Below are 25,454 nucleotides of genomic sequence, written 5' to 3' on the forward strand. Positions count from 1 at the left end.
ATTTCATTTATTGCAGGGAAACATTTTCCCCAGTCCAGATGAAAATTAAAAACTGGGACACACAATTACCTACTAAAAGCCTGACACATGTGATAAGAAACCAGAAGAGTTGACAGCTATGTAATAGTACCAAAAAGGATATAATGTATTTTATTCTTTTTTTAAAAATTATAACATAATTACTATTTTGCTGAAGACCTACTTCAGAAACAACTGATATTATACATACTTGTAACTTTAAACATTACATTATGTAACATAAATCAACATTGATTTAATTTATACACTGTAATTAATTGCAATATACAATACAAAGTCTGAAACCTGGAATCTTCAGCGAATAAAGAGCATCAGTTTAAATTTAGCAAGAGGAGAATACAAATTATAAAATTAAGAATCTGAAATAGCTGTTTATGTATGAATTTATTATGAAGTATTTATGAGCTTAAAAAAAAGCTCAATGTTTACTGTTTTTGCATTATTAAACATTTCTTTTAATGTAAGTTGTTAAATTTGCTTCATTTTTTGTGTTTATACTTTATCTTTAATTTCATAGATAGACATAATTTCTTGTACAGTTACAAAGTCCTAACATAACTGTGTTAAGAATTGCCATTATATTGTAAATCAAAATTTTTTCATGCTCAACAACTTCACTGTCACTTTCTTCACTACTGATATTGAAATTTCGGAATTTTAAGCCATATTACAGATTATGCCGTCAGTTATTTGTTTGATTATTTGGGCACTGGAATACTTCTATTATTTTATCATTGTTTATTACCCGTTCTCTACAAATTTCATTTATTAGAAAACTACTTTTTGTTTGTGATATCAGAAATCTTTCGAATTTGCAGCTACCATCAAAAAGCTTAGTGAGTGCCCACTATACACTATTGGCAAGGTATCAGAAAATTGGTGACTAAAGACATTGTTTTGCAAAAATTTATCTTGGTCCTATCACCTTTTATTATACTTGTATCTATTTCCCACACATGCTTAAGATTTATCCGAGTTCCAATGAAATAAATTCCATCATCCCTCAAATAATTAACACTACTTTTACATTATGTACCTGCCATGCATCTCGGCCAGTTTCTTCATCATAAACAATTTCTAATCAAAAGAATAATTTATACATGACAAACACACAAACATACCATTTGGCAGGTGATCTGCAATGGGGCTTAATAGAGAAATACAATTGAGGTTTATTGGGACTACAAATCAGTTATTTTTAACTGAAATGCCACTAAATGGCCTATGAACACAATGTATTTTTTGAAATTTCTCCTCGTTTAATAACACACTTAACACTTCGCAAGGTAGCTGTCTTAAGTTTGTAATTATCGCCAAGTGTGATGCCAGCATAAAAGGTTACCATACTGTTTGGTATTTAGTTACTGATATTTAAAACAAAAATTGTTTTAGACATTGCTGTGTGAGTCATTTCTCACGCTGCTGTGAGATGATAGTTATGTGATGATGAAAGCAAATAATAATAATAATAATAATGCATAATTCACCAGACTGGAATAAAGGTTATACGATATTCAGGAGTACAAAATCAGTGATAAACTTTGATTATACAGATTCATGCTAGTAAATGATTATGTTTCTTCAACATGGGGGTGTCATATTTAGTGCTGAAGTGAAAATAAAAATCAGGACCCTCCATATGCTTTATTATGAAAAATATGTCTACGGTACATGCATGAAGCATTAAGCACATGCAGTTCTCGGAATCTAATTCTTTCTCCCTTTTGGCAAAAAAATTTCTATTAAAACAAATTGCTGATGCTTGGGAGAACTGGATACTGAAACATGCTGATTTTGCACTTTATACTATGAAAAATAAGTGAATGTTTAACAGAAATTTCAGACTTATTTTATGATTGCAATTGTTAGAATTTAGTTCGAACACTTATTTTCTCATTAGCATTAGAAATAAAGTACTGCACATATTAATTTTCTTTTTCTTATTTATTTAAAAAAATCCACAGAAATGTTTAAATAACTCATAAAAGATATTTATCTATATGTTTTAAAAACGTTTTCATGTTTTAAGAAGTACATTTATCCCATACAAAGTGCTTGCATTCATTTACCCTAGTACGAAAATTTAAAATATACTAACTACAGTACAACAAAGTACATTCAAAATACAAAGTACATAACAAAGGTACACTTATTAAATTCCAACTCAAAATTAAGTTTATCAATCTCATTTAAACACTGCTAGCCATTAAAATTGCCAAACCATGAAGGAAAGCAGCTAGTACAATAAATATTTATTTTTAAAAACGTTACAATGGATGGATAAAATGATTATAATTTCAGCTAATCTCAAGCTCCAGAACATGCGGAAATCAGTAACGAAAAACCTACTTCTATTAACAATAACAGCTGTTTTCTAACTAGGTAGAGTTAAACACACTTTGGATGGTGGTTACACGTACAGCAGTTCATGGTTAAAAATTGGGTTAAAATCCGGTGAGTCTGGTTGCCAGGAGATTCATTGGAATTCATCCTTATACTCCTCAAACCTCTTCAAGACAATCCGAGCCTTGTGACACATAAAGCTCTGTCCTGCTGGAAGATTCCATTTCTAGTTGGGAAGACAGATGCCATATAAGACATCTGTCTGATCCGCAGTGATGATGAAGGGAAGCTTCCAGTGTTTGTTTTCCTCATTGCCTCTACACACACATACATCCCTCATAAAAATGTAAACAAACAAACAAAAAAAGTTTAAAATAAATAAGTGATTTGATATAAATGATGATGTCATATCACTAATGGATCTATACAGCTCGTACACTACAGTACGAGCTCATTCCTATGTTGTAATAATAGGAAAGTTAATATAATGGTCATTCCGCTGAAAAAACCATGGTTCAGCAGGTGCCACTGAACTGCACTTGCTAGCATTTGGAGTTCATGACCCATGATACCTCATGGTGTCATCTGACTGTATAATTCCTACCAATGATGTGAATATGATGTGAGTTTCTCAGGCACTGGAAAGTGGAGGCTTTTGAGACTGTGATGTGGGCTTTCTTGGACTTAATGATTCCAAATTCTCATAACAGTAATCGAATCTTGACGACTGCAAACAGAAAGAGTGCCATAAAATAACCTGCAGTCTCATTAAACACCAATTCTTCTGTGATCAAATTTTGATGCATGATAATTAAGTTTTTTTTATATGCAAAGCATAATACGAGTCCTAACAACGTCAATATTTTGTAATGTGTACATGCCATGAAATACTAATCATCTGCATAGTTTAGTATGCTTTAGCTTTTATGCAAAGTCATCTTCATGGTGTAACAATTTTATCAGTTAGCAAGCTATTAGCAGATAATTAATGGATATTATTACACAGAATTAATAACCTGCTAAAATATAATATGTATGAATCACTTATTAACACAAATTTAATTTAAGTTTGCAACCAAATGTACAGCATACACAAAATTGGCATAAACAATATTGAAATGCACTTTAAACTACAAAATTACTTAAAAGAAACTTCAGGGGCTTCTGAAAGATTATTCTCTTTTCAAACCTTTTATCAATTTTCAAATATAATATCAGCATCTTCCAGAGGAGGTGGAAGAAAATCAGTATCAGGCGGAGAATCCGGTGAATCATCATCTGGATAAATGACAGCAGCATTAAGAAACATAACATTGAAATAGAAACACAAAAAATCAGATTTATCATTTACATTTAAATGAAAACTGCATTACATAAGTTTTATAAATAACTTTTATTGAAGTTACTTACACTTTTGAATTTTATGAGAGTGTAGTACTATGCATTTTTAATTACAATGCTAAAAAATAAAATTAGTCGCAATTTAACTAATTATAAATATATAAGGCACAGTGTAACTGTATTCACTTTATTAGCACTATGAATCAGTTCTCCTGGTATCTTATATATGTAGCAAATGTGCATTCCAGGTGTCTTAAGTAAATTTTTTTATGGAAGAACACATGCATATGTTGTATATTTTGCTGTATTTTAAAATTAAATTTTTTTTTTTAGCTGAAGCATCATATGTGTTAAGATTATAGATATTGCTCTTCTTGCTGAAACTTGCAGGAAGGAATACTGTATTTATTCATGTATTCCCCCCTTTCTAATTTATCATATCATATGAAAGTCGAAAATTATGCAAATAATTTAAAGCGCTAAAACATGATTACAGTAAGAACATAGCAAATAAAAAGTATTCATAAATAAACAACTGATAACTATCACAACATTTCGCTGGTTTATACTACGTTGAAGAGACTAAAGGCAGACATTTTAGAATATATCTGTCACTCACCAGTGATGATTTTTAAAACAAATTATTTCTCAGTATTTGATTTTACGTGATATAATTAGATTTACTTCACAAAACGAATAATTTTTAGTGGGTCAACATTAACAGTGTAAAACAGAAATACAGAAAACATACTTCTTGTAATGAGAATTAATACTATTCCTGCACATGCAATATATTGTACAAGCAAATAAACAGTACTTATTGTACATACAAATGAAAAAGGCTACCCGATACAATAAATGCATTAGCACTGTTTCAAGTAAATCAATAAAACATAGTATTGTACTGATAAATGATAAAGACCAGCTGATCGATTGCCATGCTCTTAAATAGTTGAATTCCTCACCAACAGTAATTCATGATTTGAGAGAAACTGAATTCAGTTGAACTTGCTATTCAGTTCATTTTTGATTTCAAGACATCCAGTTCTATTCCATTCCATTCCTCAACATCCTGTTCACTTGCAATGAATCGAACTTTGGTACTGCTGTGAATCGTATACCTTTACTGGTTTATCTCCATCTGCCCTTCTAATTGTATCATATAACAGCACTCAGTTTGTGAATAATTTCTTTAGGATTTGCTGTCTTACAGACCACATATAACTTAAGGACCTTATCATCAGTAATTTATAGAGATGAGGCTCCTGGTTTGTCTATAAACAGTAGAGTTGGATTGATTCTTTACTTTTGACCATAGAATTTACCAGTAATTCTTGATCTAGTTGTTCGATAAATTAGCTGTAAAAATTGATTCGTTTTTTTTTAAACAATCTACAATCACAAGCTGACTATTACACTATCGAAGAGAAGGAACTAGCACCACGGACAAAAAAGAAACCAACACTCCAACGATATTACATACTGATATTAACATTACCAATATGTGGCTCATACGGTATAGTGGTTAGGGGAGTCTGACTGTGATACCAAAGGGCATGGGTTCGAATCCCGGAGAAGGCATGGGTGTAAAATTGTCCGTCCCTTCATAGGAGGTAGCGGTGACCGCTTATTAGTTACCTCCACAATAAAATGGCCAGCACTTCTGGCCTTAGTAGTGGGCAATGCCATTATAGGCAAGTGCCCACCATTGGGAGGGAAAAAATTACCAATATTTAGTAAATATTCCATTTCTATTTTTTCTATCTTGAATCTCGTATATTCCTTTTGTTGTCCGCTGCTAATCCATAGGCCTCAAATTATTCAGTGGTGCTGGAATAACCGTCTGTTTCTAGCAGCATTTTCTACTTGTCACCGTCTTAGTCACACGTCAGTCTGTTTTTCAACGTGTTCAGAGCTATCGTCAGCATTAAATAACCCAGTTTACTTGAAGGTCTTCTCTATTACTGCTTCATCAATTAAAGGCCATGCTCTCAAAATGCATGAAGAAATCAGTTAGTATAAAAAAAGCTATCATGGATGAACATGGATGAATCCATTTCCAATCTAGGAAAGCTCACTTTCCGAATACCTTAAGGAAGGGGAAATTACATGAATACTTAAAAACAATTTCGGATCCTTTTACTCGAAGTACGAAAGTAAATACCATATATTCTACAAAGTTTAACCCCTTCCTTCTCGCTTACGTTAAAATGAAGGTGAGGTTTCGCTCTCTATTTCTTGTGCCCATGATTTTTCCGGGCTGGACAGTTCAAAAGCAACATGCCAAAAGGATTAAAACCTAATAATTTTTTTTGCCCGGAAAAAGTTTTATTTCTCATTCTCATTTTACACACCAGATGGCAGTACCAGAATAATATTTTATGCAATTAGAGATTGATAGTTGTTTTAAACTTGATGTCAGCATTAATCAGACGTGTATTTATGCTATGTGTTCTGTAATATTATGGTTAGCTCAGTCAGTTAGTCTTATTGAGAATGCGCGTGGTTTCTGTTCTGTAATAAAATATACTTTTATTCCGTACATTATGGAGTCAGATAGTGAATTGGATTCTGATTTTAGTATAAATGGATCTGAAAGTGATTCTGAGAGCAGTGATGATGGATCTGTACTGTTGCCTGGACGATCATGGACTAAAATTGTATCTACTTCAGCAGATTGTGCACCCCCACGTTTTAAATTTTGGGGAACACCAAAGGTAAATATAAATTTTGATCCAAGTTCTGGTGTCTTACAATATTTTAAGTATTTTGTGAATGACAATTTAGTGAATCTCATCGTTTCGGAAAAAAATAAATATGCCGAACATTGCCAAAATTCTCCAGGATTCCACCTATCCCAAAATAGGAAACCTTGGATACCTGTCACAAAGGAAGAAATTCTTAAATTTCTCAGTATAATTATTTTACATGGTATGGTAAAGAGAAAAAAAAAAAAAAAAAAAAGATACGAAAATGTATTGGAGCAAAAAACATTCAATTTCAACACCTTATTTCAGAAGCCTTGTAATAGATTTTACGAAATACACAAGTTTCTACATTTTGTAGATAATGAAGACTTTGATTATAACACACATCCAAATCTCAAGCTACATAAAATCTGGCCAGTGTTACAGCACCTGAATGAATTGTTTCAAAGAGCTGTAACTCCTGGACATGATATTGTAATTGATGAAACACTTATGCTTTTCAAAGTTCGTTTAGGATGACGACAATGTATGCCGAAAAAGAGATCCTGTTTTGGAGTAAAATCGTATTTATTATGTGAATCAAGTTCAGGGTATATATGGTCACAAATTATATATAATGGGAAAGGTACAGTTTTTGATGCAAAATATAAAAATCTGCCCCAATTAATTAAAGTTATGATGTCACTTGTCAAGTCTCTGCTAAAACAAGGATATTGTCCGATAACATACAATTTTTATACCTTAATTAGTTGTCAAAAAAACTACAATTGTCACAGATTACAATAAAAATATGGGAGCAGTAGATATTGTAGACCAGTATCTTGGAGATTACTCTATTGCTCGAAAAAGAGGAAAGAAATAAGAAAATATTTTGTCATTTGTTAGACCAAACTATTTTGAACTCTTATCTTATTTACAAAAAACAGGGCGGGAAAAAATCCCATTTGACGTTTCATTTATTTTTAGTAGATGAACTTAATGAAATGTATCAGACACCATTTCAAAAAGAGGCCGGCCAAGCTTGGAGGATAATCCAAACCGTTTGACTGAAAGACATTTTATAAGACAGATACCCCCAACTGATAAGAAACGGCAACCATCAAGAGAATGCAAAGTTTGTTGTTCCAGAAGAGATGAAAACAATAAGAGATGTAAGAAGGAAACTCGGTACTACTGTCCAGATTGTGACATTGGCCTTTGCTTCTCATGCTTTCAAATTTATCATACAAGAAAAATTACTAAGCCTTGTTTATATTATGCATAAGTTTAATAAAATTCTCTTTTAATGTTTAAAACACATATTTCTGAAATTTTCTTGGCTTACTCGAAAATTAACATTCAGTCAAACCTGAATGTTGGTTTTTCCTAAAAAATTTATTTAAAAAATTTCAAGCTAAAAAAAAATCCAAAAATTAAAAATGAATGCATATATTGTACATACATTTATTTCTATGCAATTTTCTTCAATAAAAAAATAGGCACTTTTATGACCGTTTTCTTGAAAATTAACTGATCGTTAAGGGGTTAATGTTAGCTTTGTTACAGAAAATATTGCCAATTCTCAGCCAAAACAGTAAGCCAAATTTCTAAAAAAAAAAAAAAAAAAAAAAGAGAGAGAGAGAGAAGGAGGGAGGGGAACTTTAGTGTACACCCCAAAATGTTTCTTGCATTAAAAGTTTGTAGCAAAAGTATAAAGCAGAAGAAAAATATATTTGAAAAAATTTATGCATGACAAAATCCATGTCTGATGATTCTGAAATAAAGGTTCAGTATGTAATTTATGAGCGATAAAAATTGCTACTAATTTCAAGTAATTGATATGAAATTTTTTATTATATTTCTGAGGTATTTCAATGAATCATTTCATATTTTTCTTTACTTAAATTCTTCTTAAAGCTTAAATTCTTGTTATTCCATATGTTTCCGACCTTCTTTTGTTAACTTGCAAATACATAATAAGCTTAGAAACTAACCCATTCCAAATTCATTATACATTTTCAAGTCAGTCTTTATGGAAATGTAATCTGTGGTAATCACTGCTTTCGAAAAAGCATTTTTATATGCATTTGGAGTTGTGCTTTTACAGTCAGTTTTTTAAAGACATTCGTCAATTTGTACGTTAAAACTAGATAACTGTAACAAAAAAATTGCATGCGCCAAGAAAAGTGACAGATCGTGATGAAACTGGTCAAGAACATGGGTTGAAGTAAGACTAACACCTGTGCATTCCTGAAGATACTATATTAGGTATGCTGGGACTTGCTAGCTATTATGTTCCATACCAGTTTGAGATAGCTGGATGGTCTCTCACCCCTCTTCCCTTATCACAAACAAATAAACAGTGATGAAAATATAAGAAGGATTAGAAAATTGGTAACATCATTTACTGTAGCAATAGAGCTACAGAACTATTTACAGATTAATATGGGATACGGCTGCATTGAGTGTTAATGCATGCAGAAATACAGTCTGGCTGGGATGCATACAAATGTCTAGTACTGTCCTGAAGAAAGTGCTGCTATATTCAACGTAATTGCACAATCCAATCAGACATTAATGGGTTTTGCAGTGGCTCAAACTAGTGACTGACCATACGCCGAATATGTTTGATGGGGGTGGAGTGGTCAGGTAATCAAGAGTTTTATTTAATTAAAATTTACTACAGTGTGGAGAAAATCTGTTTCCTGCATGCAGACAGGCATTATCATGTCAAGAAACAGCCTTAGGCAAGTCTATCCGCATGGTATTGCAACAGGTCACAGGATGCTGAAAGTGTAATGTTGACTGTTCAAGATAGTTCACAGTTGACTAAACATGACCGGGTATTATGTACAATAGCACCTCACATGGTAATGTCATGCATGGTGGAAGTATGTCACTCCATGACATGGAGTGAGTAGCTGCCTCCACACGTAGACATAGCCATCATCTGAACCAAGTAGGAATCTAATTCTACTGAAAACATTCGAAACTGCTACAATCCACTCAGCACGGACACAACACCATTGCAAATGTAATTGTCAATCAGCCTGTATTAATGGTAGACATTTTAAAGAAGTGCCTGCAAAATTCTACTCTTTACCACTCACTCATCATCGAAGGGTTCTATGTGACATCAGTCTTGGACATATGAGTAGGTTCTGCTGAATGTTGGAAAGTATATCATTTATATGGTTGCGATAATTCACATGATGGATCAATCCATGCAGCAAGTTGTCTTCTGTGGCCTGCTGGAATCACTGCTGACATCATCTTTCTGTTTCATTGCTCTGATACTAATATCTATTCAGTTGACTGCATTACTTCTATACTTCCTGGCAGGCAGTTAGGCATCCTCTCCGAAACTCATTCTGTTGCATGTGACCTTGTTGGACGGGTCTCCAAGGCATTCTTCTTTGGCAACGACATAGCTGCCTACTTTGCTGGTTTTCAATTTTTAGCCTTACTAGTAAATAAATTAAATTGTTTGAATTAGTAAGACTTAAATTTGGCAAATTTCATGCCCTTAACTTCTGTTGATTTTCAGAATAGAATAGGTTTTCTTATTAAATTTTATTTCATCTGAATTGTACTTTATTAATTTTATTACATTTTTCTTACCAAATTTCATTTGATCTGAGTTATCTTAATCTACTACAAACATTTGTAGGTTTTTATATGAAGATTCAAGTAATGCTCAATTATTTAACATTTGTATTCAATTTTATTTTACTGCAATATATGATTCATTACTGAAGAAAAATAAAATTACATTATTAAGTTGAGCCACACCTATACTGTGTACATTAATTATTAATTTTACTTTCATTGTATTTAAAAGTATTTTGAAAAATTTTAAAGCAGTCCTTCACTACTTGTGATTTTCTCCATATAAAAGTATAGGAAATTAAAAACAAACACTAAATTAGTCACAGAATATAAAATTCAAAACATCTAATTAAATGTTAACATATTTTACATCAGAATTGCATTATAAATAGTTCAATAACCTTATTCATGTATTATAAATACAATTAAAGTCACTTTGGAGTTTCTCTGAAATGGTGAAACCTTCCAGTTTTATCCTAAAATCTCCCAGTTTTTAAGATTTGAAGGTTGGCAGCTATGCTATGTAAATGAATGTGTGGAATTTAGTATCTGCCAGCTTACTCCATTCCAGTGCATCAAACATACGCTTTGTGCTAAAGACATGCATAGCTGATTTGGGAATATTTCCATGTCAAGTGACATTGCATTCCACTGAGTTTCTCTTGGAGTTTATCCATCAGAAAATTTTCCAAATGGGCTAAAAAAATCAAGCCAGTTTGCTTTCTTAAAATTCCGCATAGGTCTTGGGTGGGAAAAATTGGTCATCACCTCTGAAGTGCAGGTCACTAAAGTCATTCCTTGTCCCCTGCCTGGATCACCCAGCACAAATTTCTCACAGTTATCAGCAATACTTGAAGTAATCATAGCCACGTCTGGGTTTGTCGAACTCCCACTATAGCGCATAAATGTCTTAGGATCCTTTTCCTTATATAAGATAAACAGTCCACTTGAATCTGCATTATCCTTCACTATTTCTCCAACATGACTATGCATAATCCCAGTTAGGGGAAGCAGTGTTAAAGTCACCCACGACGACAGAATTTCTCAAAAGCATCAGTGCGTCCAAATTTCAATTTTTGTTATTTGGAGGATTGTAGATTCCATGTCTTAAAGTGCACTTTATCTTTCCAAAGAGGAAATAGCCACTACCTCTTAAAATCATGTTCATTCATCTCCTTAACAATTTTAAAACAAATTGTCATATTCTGCTTAATTGCAACAGGTATACACCACTGGCTATCTGTCTTTTCTTATAAAATCCATACAAGCTACAGTTTTGAATATTATAATACTTTATACTTTGTTCCGTGATGGATTTCCTCTTGGATAATCAAAACATCCATGTTCTTCTCCACAACAAACTTCTTTAATTTGGAGAACTTAGTCCGTGAAAGGCCACCTGCACACCATTGAAGGACCCTTAGGGTAAATGATTCGTGACACCAAAGCAACTTTCGAAAGTGAGCAGACATAGCCCCTAGCTGTTACTGACTTAGCAGCACCCAGGGGGCATGTGTGACTTTACTTCCTGTATTTTGGATCTCGTCTACTCTTGTTTTCCAATGCTACTCCTTATCCCTCAAAATCATTTACTGCTGCTAGAAATGCTGTGCGAGCTGCCTGCTACAACTTGCAAGCTATTATATTTGTCATTGTTCAGTTCGCCTTCCTGCATGCAATGATTTTCAGAACCATCAAATACATTACATGTTCTTATAGCTTTGTACTATTACTGTTTTATCAGTCAGAGTTTATGCATTCAAACTCCACAAGATAGTGAATCCAAAGAACGATCTTTTGTATTTTTCTCGTTTAAAAAAAAAAAAAAAAAAAAAAAAATCGGGCAACTCTGATGATATCCATTTTTTGTAAAACTTTGTAGATAGTCTTTAACCAGCTTAATCACTAATGATGACTTTAATTCACTTCCATGAGATGGCTGCAGAAGCTGTCTAACACTAGCAATGATTGCTTACATAGAAGAGCATTTGATTGACAGGTCTACACAATTTAAAGCCACTTTTTCATTAAATCAGGCAACATCCAGCTTTTCTTTGGTAGCCTAACTGTGATACCATTATAGAATTTTTGTTTCAGCAATGTCCTCTCCTTAAAAATTGCTTCATTAAAAAAAGCTAATTATTAAAATTTAAACAATCAGCTCCTTCTATAAAATTGGGGAGCACGCTTTCTGGATATCTTGTGGAAGGGAAGAAATTAGCTCTGCAATTTGAAGTACCAGTTCTAGATATAATACAATAGAGGAAATGGAAAAACGACTTTCTACATTGAACGCAATATGCCATTAAGCCAATCTATTACAATGGAAAAAGCAAGAAGAATTTTTAATTACATTCAGGTAGAAAACGAACATTTTTATCCTGTGAAGAAACACGTGCACAAGGATTTAAAGCTGCAAAAGATCACTTAACACTTCTACTGGGTGGTAATGCAAGCGGAGATTTCAAATTAAAACCACTACTTTTTTACCATTCCCAAAACCCAAAAGTGATGAAAGGAATGTCCAAATCAAATTTACCTGTAATTTGTGAGTCTAATAAAAAATCATGGATAGCTATGAAAATTTCCCAGAATTGGTTCACTGAATATTTTTGCCCGTCTGTTAAACACTATTGCGAAATTAAAAAACTTGAATCAAGAGCCCTACTTTTAATCGATAATGCTCCAAGCCATCCAACGAATTTATCTGACTTAATAACATGCATTCCACTCGAAGTGGTTTTCTTGCCGTCAAACACAACTGCCTTAATCCAACCAATGGATCAAGGCATTATATCAAATTTTAAGGCTTATTACCTATGGCGAACATTTAGACAGATGTTTGAAAAAACAGATGGAGAAGAGAAACAATCAATAAGAGACAGAGAGTTTTGGAAAAACTATAATATCACAAATTCTGTAGAAAACAAACCTTTCCTGGAATGAGGTAACAGAAAAATGTTTGAAAGAAGTGTGCAAGAACATTTGGCTAGATCTAAGCAAAGGCGGTGACACTGGACACTCTGTTGATACGAATCAGTGGAAGAAATAGTGGAATTTGCGAATCAAACCGGTTTAGATGAGGTTAAATGCGGAAGATGTCGAAGAAATAGTGCAAGAAATGGCAGCAAGTCTTTCTTATGATGAGCTCAAGGAATTAGTGGACCAAGAAAAACACAAAAATATTGAAAGTAGTGATTCTGAAGAAGAGCAAAAAGAACTTTCAACAGCGTTTCTAAAAACCAATTTGACCAATATAACTGAAATTTTGGACCGATTTATTGAAAATGACTCAAATTTTGACAGGAGTTCAAAGACATGATGGGGTGTTATGGATGCTTTATCCACTTACCAACAACTTACAGAGCGCAAAAAGGAAAACGCAAATTACTTTAGATACCTTCTTGATAAAAAGGCAGAAAATTGGAAATACAGAAGAGACTGAATGATCTGAAATGTAAATATACTGACTTCGAATTTTATTTATTTTTATATGTACATTCATTTATTATGTTTCTATATTTGTAAGAAATAAATTTTTGTTTTATTGTTAAAAAAACATAATTAGTAAATTTAATGGTAAAATACCTGCCCAATTTTGTACCCATCTTCCCCTAACCACATTATTTACATGATGAGATAACCTTGTTTAACAATGTTTCATATTACGCTCTACTTTGATGGAACGTATACTCTGCATTAAGCGGGGTCTTAAGGCTCGTTTCCACTACTACGTACGAACGCATTGCGTCAATTGAAGACACGCCTACGGCATCCGTACAAGAACAAGAAGTTGAACATTGTTGAACTCCATCCATATGTCATCCGTCACCGCACACCGACCGGATTGCAGATGTCAATCAAAGTGAATTCGCTCGCTGATTGGAGAAACGCATACACAGCAGTGGAAACGGGCCTTTACTGTACAACAAAACTATAAAGTCAAATTAAATATTGAAACTACTTGAAATTGATAATAAAAATTGATTTTTTCATATTTTTTTTGAGGGATCTGTCTTTTAGTTTGAGCCTATTGAAACTTGACTATATTTGGATTGATTTCTCCTTTTTCATTATTAAATCAAAAATTCCATGCATGATATACTTGTAGCGCATATTTTCAAAAATTAAGTATGAAACAAGATAAACTAAGTTTTAAAAGTTTGACAATTTTAGTAATATCCCATCTTTCAGTAAAAATATAAATATTTGTATCAATTCTTTTTTAAAGAATGCTTCAAATAGATATTTTCCTCATACTGTTTCAGAAAAATTTAAAAAATATGATCTTTAATATGGCAATAACTGTCTTAAAAACTGACAACATTATATGATTTAGATTATTTGTACTAGATTTTAAGGTTGGATCACTAACTGGGATAGATTAAATGCTGTATTCTGTTGACCAGAAAAGTCTGGGAGATGTTTCTATGATTGGGTTTGGGGATGCCTCATTTAATAAACAGGTTTTAACTCAATTATTTGTCCTCTGAGCTTTATTTAAAATTTAAATTTGCAACAAAAATGTCTAGAAAATTAATAGTGGTCTCCCAGAAAGATACAACTGAAATTTCAAGAGAATTTGATAAGAATACAAAATTTATGGAACTATAAAAATACTGAATATTGTTCTGCCAACATTGAAAACAGCTATATCTGAAAGATGGAAATTACAAGAAAGAACAACAATTATCATAAAATCCGCTTCTAAGAGGTGTTTAAGGTGAAATATCTGGTGTTCACTCACATTTTGCTAAAGTTTTCACTCAGTGGAATATGTCAAGTATTCCAACCTATATCAACAAATGAAATAACATATCGGGTAAATGTGTAAAGTGACTACATTTTTTTTACTGACGGCTGTATAAATTTAATAAATGTTATATCACATCATAAACAAAGATGCCAGAGATGTCGCAGATAGATTTGTAGAAGATTCAAGAATTTATCCAAGGAAGTATTATGAATATCAGCTAAAAAACCTTTTCAATGTTGATGAAACTAGTCTCTTCTTTTCATCTCCAGTTTTCAAAATGCCTAGCTTCTGAAAACCTTTAGCTAAAGTTTCACTATTTTATGCTAAGCAAACATTGATGAAACGGAAGGCAATACTTCTACTCATACGAATGCTAAAAAAAAAAAAAAAAAAAAAAAGGGGGAAGGATGTTTCAGAAGTTTTTATGATACACAGTGAATATAAACATGTGTATGAGAGCAGATATACTTGCAGAATGCCTAAGAAAATCAACAATATATCACTAAAAAAAAATATTTTTTCGATAAAATTGATTTTTTGGGGAGCTATATTATTTGATTCTTGCAGTTTAAAAAATTAAATATTTAAACTTATTCTGAAATATGGATAATATTTTAACACACTTAAAGTAAGATGATAAAACATAATGATACATCAAGTAATGGAGAATAAAACTATATATAAAGCAATGGAAAATTGTGCACACAATATGTGCATCTTCTCCTAATTCAAACTGATGATTATGCATCTTTCTTTTTGAATAGCCAACTGAAAGATGTATTAACTGTGCTATACTGTATTTCCTCTTTTAATACATGCAGTTTTCAAATGCATTGTGGTGTATACTGAGTCATAAGGTATTTGTTTAAAGAGATGAGTGTATTAACTACACAAAATTCGTTGATAAACAAATTTTTAAAACAATTATTTAAAGAAATACAATTCAACAACTTCTGCAAGAGCAAGTTTAATTATGCCATTCTCCATAATTTATTAATTACTGCTAACTAGAATACATGCTAAGTACAAGTTAAATACTAAACTAAATGCAAGTTAAACAGAATGTTTCCAAGTGAAAAAAAGTTAAATTTCTCTTACAAGTGTTCAAATAACTTGTTAGCCAAAATGGCTAACCAACTCAGATATGCTGGATTCTACAGTAATTTTAATTATGATTTTTAGTGCTAGTATATAATATTAACCACTTACCAGTTTCATTTTTCTGCCATACTGTGACCAAAAATAAGCATATTTTTCATATACAATTTTGTATTCAAATCAATGACATGAATTCAAATCAGCATCAAATCTGTTTCAAGAGCAGCATATATTAATTTAAGGCATTTTTACTTAAAGTTGGCTTTTCCTGATGAAGGTGCAGAAATGGAAACATTTTACAGGAGATATATGTTGGGGAGGGAACATTCTTTTCAAAACTCAGCTTTGATGTGATATATTTTAAAACACAAAGATACACAGAGTTCTATATCAAAATAGGGTAAAAAATATCTGGTTTCTTTTCTAATACATTTCCTGCTATCACTCCTTTTCAAGCAACATGCAGACCCAAATGAAAAGCAGTAAAATCTATCCTTGAACTGGTTTTAAAATCCAGTCTTCCCTGGACTACTATAGACATTTATTAGAAACACTAAAATGTTAAAAAAAAAAAAGAGAGAGAGGGGGGGGGAATCAGAGAATTGGTGTAGGAAAATGCTGCTCGAGCGGTGTGTATGGGCAAATGAGCGGGGCCCCCTTTCGCGACACCCAAACGTAGGTTCGGCAAAACTATTCAGTGGTTAAGAAAATATTTACCTGCTTGCTTTTCTGCTCATTGCTGAAGTTATACAAAGTTCAAATGTAGTTCATAATGTGGAGCACCATTTTGTGTACTATATATATATATATATATATATATATATATGTGTGTGTGTGTGTGTGTGTGTGTGCAGTGATGACTTAGGAACAGCTGTAATTTGTAATGCACTGACAGACCATTCTAATGTCATGACTCTAGAATAGCTGTAATGGAGTGGCAGACAGACATAGCCAAATTCAACATAATTTTATTATTGGATAAACCAATTCTGAGGACACACTATTTGTCTCACACAGGGTTATGGATGTAATATGCACCTCATAATTTTGAAAGCAATGAAGTATTACATTTTGAACAATAAAAGATACTGCAGAGCGGCAAACAGATGTGGGTTAATTAAGTATCAGCAAGAACATAGAGTGTTGTAGTTGGATTGCAGTGGTATAGTAAAAGTTTCCTTTTAAGTTAATCAGCTTAAAAGGAAATAGCTATACAGAAGATTTAAGATGACATTATGCTGAATTAATTTTCGGATATAATGCAGTTTTGCTTTTTAGAATAGAAGGGGGAAGGAGAAATTCTCAAATTAAAAAGAGAATTAAGGGGCTATAGCTAATTTAATGTATAATTCAAAGTTATATAGTTTTTCATCTTCATAAAATTTTTATTTAAAAACACAATTATTCAAAGTATTTTCACACAATATGCTCCTGAAAATCGATTAGTACAGACAAAAGGTAAGAAATTTAGAACCTATTTTACACAAAGACCCCCAAAAGTTAAATTCAATACCAATAAATTTCAAAATATTGCATAAATATACAAAATAAGAATTAAAGAAAAGCGAAATTAAAACTTAAAAACTGTAAAAACCTGAAAATAAAGAAGAGGATACATGACTCAGTTAAATTCCTCTTCTAGTGAAAACCCTTGTGTTTATGTATTCAAAATTACCAAATGAACAATTCTGAAGTTTTTTAATTAATAACAGTTCATCCGAAAATTTTGAAGCCCTCCTTGACGCAAGGTAAATTTAATGTCAAATGAAGTAAAAGAATAAAATTAGACTTTTTCACTGAATTTATGTAATATATTTGCTAACAATTTCTACATTTTAATTTGTTTTAATCTAATTTGGAATTTTCTTCAGTTGGTTGTGTTTACTATTTTTCACAAAGGGATTACTACTTCATCATCTGAGTAAGTTTTATTCATGTTACAGTAGGTTCTAAATTTCTTACTTTCTCTCTCTCTCTCTCTCTCTATATATATATTCAATAAATTTAGAAAATGACGAAGTTTTTCCCATACAAATATTTATTTCCTTTTTCAAATAAACTGCATTCAAGCTGAGAGAAACATAATTCTACACTTTGGTTTTTTTAAGTTTTGAATAACAATCTCTCTTCCCAGTTATTCACTATTTATTATCTTGAGAAGCCATCTTGTGAACACCTGATTTCAAATAGTTATTCAAATATAGAAAAGCCACGAGGGCTATCTGTCTAAGAAAAAAGACGCCTTAGTGGAGGACTTTCTCATGGAAATTGGCTTGTATTCTTATTACACATTGGGAAAACTATGAAAACTAACCATACAGCCCACCTGGTTGAACCTTTGCCTGGAGCTGAACCCAAGCCAGATTGAACTACTAGAATTCAGCAGTCTTAACCACGCAGCCACTTGTGGGCACAACATGACAAAAATTTAGCCTTCTATAATTACATTTTGCAAATTCATGATTTTGCTTAACAACAGACTACGAAAACAATGATTGATATGAAATTTAAAATTGGGAAAACCTGAGCTCAAAACACTGACTATTTAGATATGATATATTCTTAGATATAATTCACTTATTCATAGTATAATAATTTTATCACAGGAAAAGAAGTATAATTCATGCAATAGGTAGGGAGAATTTTATGAGTCTGGGAACAAACATACAGTACAAAGTGTAATTAGATTTTCTCATTAAATATCCCCCCTTTTTTTAAACGGATTATTCAGCACTAAAACTATTTCAGCATCTGACCAGCCAACAGAGGACATCTTTATGTAACTTCAGGAAATGACTTCTCTTATTCCAGAAGTGTAGCAAGACCTAATGTAAAGCAAAACTCGAAATTTTGATTTAGGTTTTGGAACAGGATTACTATGCGGTGCACTTTTGCAGTATTTCTAATGGATAGTAGTATAAAAATAATCTAACAACAATCAAAATGAAATAAAAAAAATATATGGAAAAACCCAAAATTTTCAGATTTCATCAGAAGAGAAACATGCCAATATAAAATTTAAAATTGAGTAAAAAAAAATTTTAGAATGATGCAGATTTTGAGAGTGACCACTTACTTTCTTGAGGAACCAAATTTTTTCTGTTCCTGAATAAACAAAATTTGTCTTACCACTCTTTAAAATGACAGAATTTTCTTCAAAATCTGACAGCCAGTCTAAAATTGCTTTTGACTAATTTTAAATTTGTGAAATCTTTGATAATATTAAAAAATAATCACAAAAATTTTGCTCAATAAAGGCACTACTTTTCTTATAGCAATATTTTATGTATACAGATGTGAAAATAATAGTTTCATTTACAAAGCACTAAAGAAAAGGCATCTAAGAGTAAAGTAAAAAGCCATTTACCTCGCATTATAACATCAACTTCTACATCTTCATCATCATCAGCTTCATCAGACTTCTAGGGAAATATACAGATTCATACACATGCAAATATACAGATTACACAATACAAACACATATTAATAATAATAAAAATATAAATTTCCTGCATAATGTCTATTTTTCTTCAGAATGAATGACAGTATGCCCGTTATGAACTTCACCAAGCACTGAAAAATTTGCCAAAGAAATTTCAAAAACTAAAATTGTTACAACATCATCCCTAAGTCCAGACCAGGCATCACTTTTGGGTATAAAAATTAAACTCCACTCTAGACATCACTTCTGGATATACAAATCTAATGTACTGCTCAATTCGAAGTAAAATATTATGGGTAGAGGTAAACAAAAATATACCATCTTCAAGAATTTTTAACGCCATATATTTCAATTATGAATATAGGCCATTCTTATCCTTATGCTCCCTTTTGGTCAGGTGAAAATTTTGTGACCTCTTCACTCTTTTTGATGATTCCAACCCAAATAATCTACTTGTAGAGAATTGTCCCCCCCCCAAGATTTATTTAAAAACAAAGCCATATTTTTAAAAATTATATTCCACAACATTTAAATTATTTGATTAATTTTTTAGACCTTTTCAATAAAGTAAGTTACAAAATATTGCTTAATTAATATTATATATGTAGATAAAAACTACAGCTAGTTTATTACTCATAAAAAATTAAAATACAGCTGAAGCCCTGAGAATTTTTAGAAGTCATTGACTGAATTCATAGTCAGAGCATTTAGGAACATATGTTGTTTAAATACCCTTCCAAAGATAATAATGACTTCACAAATCTTATGAGAAGCCTTTCCATGCCCTCATACAACTACCTTGAGTAGGAGCAACTTAAAAGGATTTATCAATAGCCTAAAACTAGCAGAATGGATTAATGTCACTTCTGAATTCCCTCTTGGAATTAACCAGTATGAAGTAGGATTTATCTGAAAACATGTGTCAGCATCACTTCACAGATTCAGTTTCGAAATTCCTAGTAATTTACAAGACAAAATATCTGTTAATATGCAGTAAACAATAACACAGATAAATGCCATTTTCTCACATATATAAGCTGCACTTTATATAAGAAAGCAGATGAAAATCAGGAGTGTGGCTTATACAAGAGAATAACTAGAAACAGGTACATACAAATAACTGCTATGCCAACACAGCAGCATATATTTAACAACTGAATGTAAAATCCAATGTTACTGGGTTAACTTCGCATAAAATTGTACAAGTTTAGTTGTGGTTGCAAGTTGTTTGAAGGAAAATGCCAGGCAAACGATTTAACCATGATGCACAGTTTAAATTGCAAGTTTGCGAATAACTAGAAAAAGGTACATACAAATAACTGCTGTGGCAACACAGCAGCACACATTTAACAACTGACTATAAAATCCAATGTTGCTAGGTTAATGTCACATAAAATTGCAGACATTTAGTTGTGGTTGCAAGTTGTTTGAAGGAAAATTCCACGCAAATGCACTGCATTTAACTATGATGCAAGTTTAAATTGCCTGATTCTAATGGTACTGGCAGTGATAGTGAATGAAGAGATGCTAAATATGAAGACGTTTCTTTTTGACTGATAATAAAAATTCTGTCTTAGTGTGTGGTAAATACTGTTTCCATTCTAGCTGCTTTCACACCTCCAAAATGAAAAGATATTATATATGGTAGACAGGCTATCTGCAACTAATCCTCATGAAATTTTTTCTCCCCAAAATTAGAGGTAAAAATTAAGGGTGTGGTTTATACAATCGAGAATATGGTATCATAATATTGGCTTCACTATCATCTGAAGGTATATTATAACTCAGATTACTTGGATCTCCAACATAAAACTTGCATATAACAGCTGAAACCAGGTTCAGCCATGAGTGGCATAAAGGGAACCACTGTTTGCTTATAATGATGGAACTACTGATGGTATATCTTATATTTGCAAAACAACCTTGACAGTTGTAGGATTGCTTCTCCCTCAGAGGAATAATGACCTTCCAGTCTTGCACTAACAACCCATCCATGATCAAAGTTACTAAAACTGTTGTATGTATTGCATCAAACATGACATTTTCAAATAATACACTTTTCAATTATACATAGTTCATTTCTAGCTTACATGCATTCAATTCTGCTCAACGTGCTATAAATTTGCTATAATCACTTCCAATGTGTTTACTATTTAGTATATACACACACACACATATATATATATACATATATATAGATACAACTTTAGATTCATCTAAAATTAATCATCAGTATTCAGACTCCTTTTCATTTACCAAACATTTTCATTATTTCATTTATCAAGCGAGTACAAATTATGAATTCATGATACTTATACATACTTCAATGTTTGAAATTAAAAAGAAGTAAAAAGGTAAACTTACATCCCCCCCAAAAGGTAATTTAATGGATAGACTTTTATTCAGTTATTTTTTTATCTAATTTGGCTATTCAGAAGATGTGAATATATATATAAACATTTAATGATATCATACACAACTGATATATTTTATGAAAAATAATAAAATATTTTATGAAAAATAATAAACTAGATCACAAACTAAATACTGACTTATAAATTTAAAAGCTATTAAAATAATAATAATAATAATAAAAATTAAAGATAAATTGATAAGAATCTTTAGCATTTTTAAAAGAAGCAATTACAACTTTATGCATTTTAGTTTAATGTAATGTTTTATATCAAGCTAAATATTATACATATACGAGGCACGTCCAGAAAGTAAGTTCTGTTTCAATTTATCTCCGCTGCAGCTCTGTGATCGCAGTTCCACACATGCGTAGTAGACGCTCTGTATCAAGAAGAAGAAACTCGCGCCATTTGGAGATTGCTGTCAGTCACGTACGCTTTGTTGTGCTTGTTTACAATGTCGGTGTTGATTGAAAATTCCGCCGCTTGTGAAATCAGATCTGTGATTCGTTTTCTGAATGCGAGGAAAGTAAAACCTAGTGAAATTTATCGGCAAATTTGCGATGCTTACGGACCAAAAGTGACAAGTGATTCAATGGTGAGAAGATGAGTTCGAAAGTTCAATGACGGACGTAGTGATGTGCATGATAAAGAATGAAGTGGGCGTCGAAAAACTGAAATTTCGTAAACTTTGCTCACGTTGGGTACCAAAGATTCTTACTGAGCAACACAAAACAAAACGGATGGGTAGTGCACTTCAGTTTTTGACCCGTTATGCTGAAAGCAGTGAAGAATTTCTGACACAGATAGTCACAGGAGATGAAACTTGGGTTTCTTACAACAGCCCTGAAGAAAGTAAGCGGCAATCAATGGAATGGAGGCACACTTCATCCCCGGCAAAGGTTAAGCCGAAGCAAATCTTGACACCTCGAAAAATGTGCACAGTGTTCTGGGACTGGAAAGGCATCTTACTCATTGATTTCTTACCACGTGGTCAAACAATCAGAGCAGATGCTTATTGCGAGACACTTCGGAAATTGCGCCGCGCAATACAGAATAAGCACCGAGGATTGCTGTCAAAAGGTGGTGTTTTTCTTCACGACAATGCACGATCACACACTGCAAATGTGATGAAAAACCTCCTATAGGGATTTGGCTGGGACGTGTTTGACCCTCCTCCGTACAGCCCTGACCTCGCTCCTAGCGACTTTCATCTGTTCTTACATCTTGAGCCTTTCCTTGGCGGTCAACACTTGAACAATGACGGCGAGCTGAAAGAAACTGTTTCCAACTGGTTGAAGACACAGGCGGCAAATTTCTATGTAGAAGGTATACAAAAACTTGTGCCACGCTATGACAAATGCCTGCAATATTTCGGCAGTTATGTGGAAAAGTAGTTTAAGAGTTGTTGAATTTTGTGCAATAAATAACTTTTCTGTAGCTATACACAATTTACTTTTATTACCAAACGGAACTTACTTTCTGGACGTACATTGTATACATTCACTTTTATTAAACAGCTAAAATTCATATGCATCTTGGTACCTTTTTCTTTTTTAATGAACAAACGTAATTACTACTATTGATTTTGATATGCACAACTTGGTGATGCAAATTATTGCATAAATCTTTTTTTCTAAAGGGGGAGCTACAGAATGTACAGAAGCAAGAAAAATAAGTCAGAGAGAAGGGGAAGAGCCCCATAAAAATAAATAAATAAATAAAATAACAAAATGAATTAATAATTAAAAAAAATCTGAAATGTTTCAGATTTTAATTGGTTGCCCAAAAGGGTTTGTTAAGGCTTTTTTTATGCTCTTGCTGAGCTTAGTCCACTAGTCTGCTCTCATATTCACCCCTGATAACTCATTTTTTCTTTGTACTTGCACCTCATACAATTCAACAGCAAAATCGTAAATATTTAAAAGCAGAATAGCAGCTTATGTTTATAATTTCCAATGCAGTGTTAAGTGTTGGCATACATTTTTCTATTTCCCCCTCCACTTGTCTTTTCTCAGTTCATTATATCAATGCTCAGTTTTCTTAGTAAGATGGCTTACAAACCTTTTTTTTTTTTTTCATTAACTTTATTTATTAAATATCACATGCGTTGCACTTACACCACATAAAATCCTACTCAACCACTAAATTGCAAAATATTTAATAACCGCAAATCTTTCGATTCCCAAAAGAATGTTTGAGGTTGCCACACATATTTTTAATTTCTTTAAAAACTAGCTCGTGCAGTCAACTGCCTACAGTATTATGCCTTTCAGTCCTAATGGGCACATACATCTCAGAGATTAGATTTCATGGCCTATTGGGTAACTAAAACTCCCTTTTAAATGGGTTTTTACATTTGCAGTGTTTCTAAGGAAATAGGGTACAAATAAATGGCTAAAGAAACCTGGCAACACTTTTAAATTACAAATAGCACTCTTATGTTTTTGGGCATGCCAATTACTTAAATTTCAGTTTGTCTATTTTTTTAAAAAATTTACAGTAAATGCAATTATATCCAAGGCATGCTTAGAATGAAACAGTTCTTATAAGAAGTAATTTAACTTTTTTATGGTCAGATTTAAGAAACTTTGAGTAAAATTCTTTTTGTGGGATATATTGCCCCAATCGTATTGAACAGTTAATATGTCCCATCAGTGATCAAATTACTACATGCTGATATATTATGTTTATGTTTATAAACATCTATGAAAATTTGTGTTGCATATGAACTGGTGCATGTGGCAGAGTTTACCTTTTGTAATATTCACATTATATATTACCACAAATGTTAGTTTTGTTTTCTGAGAAAGGGTAATATCCTAGACAATTGGGACAAATACTCCCAGCTGACAATACGATTAGAACATACTGTCCCAGGAGATTTCCAGGAAACAGGAAAAGTTAAAAACTTTAAACTCATATTACATTTCTTTTAGTATATCAACATTAATTTAAACTACTTTTCATAGTTAAATTTTAATCACACAAAAGTCGGGTCGAAAGGATTGAAAAAAAGGGTGGAGGAGAGGAACATTATATAATGATTTCAATGAGTACAGCTAGTGCAGTTTCACAAAAATATTTAATATTTCTAATTAGTCATCTTATTATTTTAAAACATCTTTATTTCAATCAATAACATTAAGAAATCAGAAAATATATTTTTAAGAACTGTGTTTATTCTTTGACCATCACTTTGTTTATTACTCATTAACTTTTCAGGTTAAATTAAGTTATCCTAGGCTTTATTGAATGGCAACATGCTGGCATATGGAATATAAAAGTATTTTATTCCCAGCAATAGCAACAAAATGCTTTCAGAGAGACGAGCTTGCTAATTTACACTCGAAGATAAATATCCTACATTTTTCTGAATGGCAACAGTTTTGTGCATTAGAGATATACCGTATTTATGCGAATCTAATGCGCATCCCCATTTTAAAACTTTAAATAATAAAAAAATTGTTTGTCGGCGAATGTAATACACATCAATGGTATGAGGAATTTATTGAATCTTAATTTATACAACAATGGATTTGTATATAAACTATCAATCAATGGTATGATAATTTTATTTAAATTTAGATACCATATTTTATACAACAATGGATTTATACATAAAGTAACAGAACATAGAATTAACCTATTAGTGGGCTATTGTTATGTGAAACAATCATTGTTAATTACCACTACCGTATATACGGTACATATCGTAAAGTATGAAC

General features: G+C 32.1%; 2 protein-coding genes across 3 annotated transcripts in view; one reads left to right on the forward strand and one right to left on the reverse strand.

The window, feature by feature from the left end:
* The window catches only part of LOC146993457 (iripin-1-like), a 59,106-nt gene extending 52,784 nt beyond the window's left edge, over window positions 1-6,322 (forward strand). Inside the window, exon 4 of one of the 2 annotated variants that reach the window (XM_085807332.1) lies at window positions 6,305-6,322. The gene's annotated coding sequence lies outside the window, so the exon portion shown is untranslated. Of the gene's footprint in view, window positions 1-16; window positions 153-6,304 lie in introns of those variants that run through there. The other variant, XM_085807330.1, reaches the window with a different exon arrangement.
* Window positions 1,965-25,454, reverse strand: part of LOC118200499 (uncharacterized) — a 151,387-nt gene continuing 127,897 nt past the window's right edge. The window contains exons 11-12 of the mRNA XM_085807325.1: window positions 19,241-19,295; window positions 1,965-3,660 (exon numbers count right to left, since the gene is read on the reverse strand). Coding sequence (XP_085663451.1) covers window positions 3,578-3,660; window positions 19,241-19,295 — 138 coding nt within the window. The 3' untranslated portion in view covers window positions 1,965-3,577. The remainder of the gene's footprint in view (window positions 3,661-19,240; window positions 19,296-25,454) is intronic.

The sequence above is a fragment of the Stegodyphus dumicola genome, chromosome X1, assembly GCF_044657685.1.
Source record: "Stegodyphus dumicola isolate Sdum_Otavi_A_Nest chromosome X1, ASM4465768v1".
NCBI classification, from domain to species: Eukaryota; Metazoa; Arthropoda; class Arachnida; order Araneae; family Eresidae; genus Stegodyphus; species Stegodyphus dumicola.